Source organism: Papaver somniferum, unplaced genomic scaffold (genome assembly GCF_003573695.1).
Source record: "Papaver somniferum cultivar HN1 unplaced genomic scaffold, ASM357369v1 unplaced-scaffold_19, whole genome shotgun sequence".
NCBI classification, from domain to species: domain Eukaryota; kingdom Viridiplantae; phylum Streptophyta; class Magnoliopsida; order Ranunculales; family Papaveraceae; genus Papaver; species Papaver somniferum.
In genome coordinates this window covers 6,660,684-6,664,592 of record NW_020628818.1, presented here as the reverse complement: position 1 = coordinate 6,664,592, position 3,909 = coordinate 6,660,684, and the positions used below count along the sequence as shown (strand labels likewise).

At 36.0% G+C, this 3,909-nt stretch overlaps 1 protein-coding gene across 1 annotated transcript; it reads left to right on the top strand.

Moving 5' to 3' along the window:
• The first annotated feature begins 2,063 nt into the window (after positions 1-2,063).
• Positions 2,064-2,895, top strand: LOC113338857 (histone H2A.1-like). The gene is made up of 2 exons (XM_026584250.1): positions 2,064-2,367; positions 2,467-2,895. Exons 1-2 carry the CDS (start codon positions 2,158-2,160, stop codon positions 2,710-2,712), a joined length of 456 nt encoding a protein of 151 aa, XP_026440035.1. The 5' UTR covers positions 2,064-2,157; the 3' UTR covers positions 2,713-2,895.
• Positions 2,896-3,909: the final 1,014 nt, after the last annotated feature.

The window sequence follows — 3,909 nt, the reverse complement described above, 5'->3', positions numbered from 1 at the left end:
TTTTCAACAAAAATGAATCCCCGGGGACAATGACCCACACTAGCTACGAGTCCAAAATGTGCATTAGGTGGGTCAAATGATTGGCTTAGCTATTGGGCGTCGATTTTATCAGCTAGAATGATCAAATCTTTGTAAAGCTTAACATGTCAAGTGATGAGAAATGAAGTGCTCTACTTTGACCCATTCTACTATTACATACAGAGTGGCAGAATATCCAGTACTGTGGTAATAACTCCTCTATAAATATACACCACCAACCTATTGTCTCGTTTTATTTTCTACACAGTAATGGCTGCTTCTTCAAGAAACTGGGTATGTTTTTCGACTTTGAATTTTCGTAATCTGTTTACTTGTGTGGTTTAATTTTTAACATCATAAAAAATTATGTGTTGTTGATTCAGCAATAGAAGCTGGGACCCCTGAAATGTATTCCATCGGAGAACTTATGGAAGATGACATCTGCATGGTATGTCGTTGAACACGAACATCTTCTTGTTTTGACAATTCATTTGTTTGGCTTCGGGGATGGAATCGTCGCCAGTTCATTAACATCGAAGTAACAGAAGAAAACAAGGAAAAGGCTGCTCGTTTTAATCATAAGGATGGGATGAAGAACTTCACCATTGAGATGAATCCTAATTTCGCATGATCGTACCTTTCAGAGGGTATTCCAAGGATGTTTATTTCCAAACTCATTAGGTGAAAACATGAATTACAGTTTCAGTTTCTAGCTAGGAGGGGATTTGGATGTTGTCTTGAGATCATGGATGCTACAGTGTAATCATCACAAACAACTAATGGTATCGGTTTTTAATTAGTTTGGTTTCATCTTTTATGAACTTGTTTATGTGTTAAGGAAGATGTGAAACAAAACTTTACAGAGATTCTCTACAATGTGAAAAAAGATAGATACTAGTACTACTACCAGAAATTCATCTTTGGATGAATCCAAAGTTCCTTCACTTAGGAGTTACCCTTGATCGTAGACTCAAACTCTCTCAGGGTATTCAAAGGTTATTTATTTCCAAACTCGAACCTGAAGAAATGAATGGTGCTGCTGCTGCTGTCTAGTCAAATGTTGACGGAAATGGAAGATTGTCAAATCTCTGGTTTTTAAGTTTGGTGTGTGTTTGAAATTTCTTTCTAGTTTTCATTTTGTTTTAGGATTTATTTCTGTCTTTCTGATTTCAGTTTCTACTAGTACTAGCTAGGATTGGGTTTTGAAAGTTGTTTTGAGATCATGGATCCTACAATGTAATCATCACAAACAACTAATGATATGTGACTTTTTAATCTGTGTTTTGTTAAACAAAAAAATCATCCAATACTTTTGCAGAGATTCTCCACAATGTAGAGTGATCAAACAAGGCGTTTTGTTGTGTATTCTTTCAAGTTCGGATGAAACCTGAAAATGGTAAAAGTTAATAAGGTTAGATGAAAAGCAAAATAAACACAAATTGGGCAATGAATTCAAAATTTAAAACCATAGAAATCATGTTACTTAGACTGATCAAAAAAAATGACAGTTCACATTTTTTTTCAATTCTTATCCAAAGAGTATATACTCTCTCCCTCCCACTATTAAATGACCTAGTTCAAATTTACACAATTTTTAAGACAAGCAATGGAAAAGAATATTTTTAAGCATATTTTACAATTATACCTTTATACATAATAATTAGTGAAATTTTGAAATGATTTATTTCTCAAACTACATCATTGATGTTCGCAAACTTTATACCATTGAAAAGCATTTTAAAACACCTACGTAACGAATATAAATATGTCTATCAAATTATGCATATTTCATATATTTCTTATAATCAATTAAAAGGATAATTTAAGAAATATCTCATTGTTTAGTGATATAGGTCTAGGTCACTTAACAATGGGACAAAATTTAAAAAGTAAATAAGTCACTTAACAGGGACGGAGGGAATACTATAATACTCGTCTTTGTAGTGAGTAAAACCAAATGGGCTTTCAATCAAAATATCATGGGCAAAAAATGATGTGGATCCGTCCAACTACGGGAGAGAAATAACCAGCGAACCAGGCCAGTTTGATTCACAAATTCTCTTCCAGCTCTCAACCGATTCACGGAAATTTTCTCATCCTCAAAATCCTAGTATTCAGAATCATCATTCTAGGTTATCAATGGAAGGAACTGCAAGTGCAAATGTTGTTAGCAAGGGAGGAAGAAAAGGCGGTGATAGAAAGAAAGCCGTAACAAAATCTGCTAAAACCGGATTACAATTCCCAGTTGGAAGAGTCACTCGTTTCCTGAAGAAAGGTCGTTACTCTCAGCGTCTTGGTTCTGGTGCTCCTGTTTACATGGCCGCTGTTCTTGAATATCTCGCCGCTGAGGTAAAAAACCCCTAATTTTCACTAGTTTTCTTCATTTTGAATCTGGGTTTTGTAATTGATTTTGATTTGGTGTATTTTAATTTTGGAATGGGTTTTTAGGTATTGGAATTGGCCGGAAATGCTGCAAGAGACAACAAGAAATCGAGAATTATCCCAAGACATTTATGTTTAGCAACAAGGAATGACGAAGAATTGGGAAAATTACTTGTTGGTGTTACAATTGCTAGTGGTGGTGTCCTTCCTAACATTAATCCCATCTTGTTACCTAAGAAGAGTGGAAAGGCCGAGGCAGAGACTCCTAAATTTCCAGGAAAATCCGTTGCTTCTAAATCTCCAAAGAAGTAAAAATAGGATCTAGTTACTTAGTAGTAGTGCTTATTTTGGATTAATGCTGAATGTGTAAAGAAAATAAAATGTTGGGATTGTGTTGTCAGCAACTTTGTGCATCCATACTTGAACGTAATATGGATCACTAATTAATGGTGTGTTAAGATAAATGTATGCCCTATTACTGCAATCAAATAAATGAGAGGAAGAAAAGAGAATTTCATTTCTCTAGGAGTCATAAAACTGATGCTCCAAAACCGCAGTAATAACAAGACACTAGAGGACTATTTATAGTAGTCCTATACATGCGTAGGAGTACAAGACTTTGCCACTTAACACAACAGGTGGCAAACTATAAATAACCTGTAAATTACATTCTTATCCTCTAATGGGAAGATAACCATTACCCACATTTTCCATTCCTTTATTAGTAGTTGTGCGGCAGTATTTGGCGTGAGGTGGTCAGCCAATTAGAAGGATACATTTATAATATTTCCCCTTAGATGACCATCGATTAAGGTACCTTGCATCGGCAAAATTATTTGCGATAAAATCTAAACCTCTGCGTCAAGAAAACTGCGTGCGGCAAAACCTGAGAGCTGGGGGAAAAGAGTACGATGGACGTCGCCTGGTAATAGTGCTGGACATGCGTATGCTGCCTTGATAAAATGTTGTTAGGAGAAACCGTGTATGGTAAATACTCGAACCAAAAATAATAACGCCATTATCCTATACCACATCTCAAGAAACTCTATGGATATACACCTCTTTAGATGGTGATCACTGTTCTAAGTTGATATCTCATTAAAAACCTCGTCAGGAAAATCCAGTGAGACAAAACCTAAGCGTAGGAAAACATGAGTTCTTAGAACAATGATATACCCGCAATATTGCCACGTTAAAACCTTGCCCGGAAAAACCCATAGGGACAAAAACCAGGACGAAGGAAAAAGAGTACAATATGACGAATTGCGGATATTAGTGGACTTGCATGCCTCATTAAAACCTTGGCAAGGAAAACCCAGTGGGACAAAACCTTGACTAAGGAAAAAGAGTACACGACGTAATGTCCAACATTCATAATATCCATAGTCTTATGTGGTTTTACTCCCCTGATGAGTAGCCTTCTAAGTTGATCATTCTGTCATACTGCATAGAGATCACGAACCATCTTGTAATTTCTTCAACGACTTCCTTTAATTGAGAAACTCGGCC

Coding starts and splice junctions, on each gene's coding strand:
- LOC113338857 (XM_026584250.1), top strand. CDS start 2,158: ATGGAAGGAACTGCAAGTGCAAATGTTGTTAGCAAGGGAGGAAGAAAA. Junction 2,368..2,466: donor TTGAATATCTCGCCGCTGAG/GTAAAAAACCCC, acceptor ATGGGTTTTTAG/GTATTGGAATTGGCCGGAAA.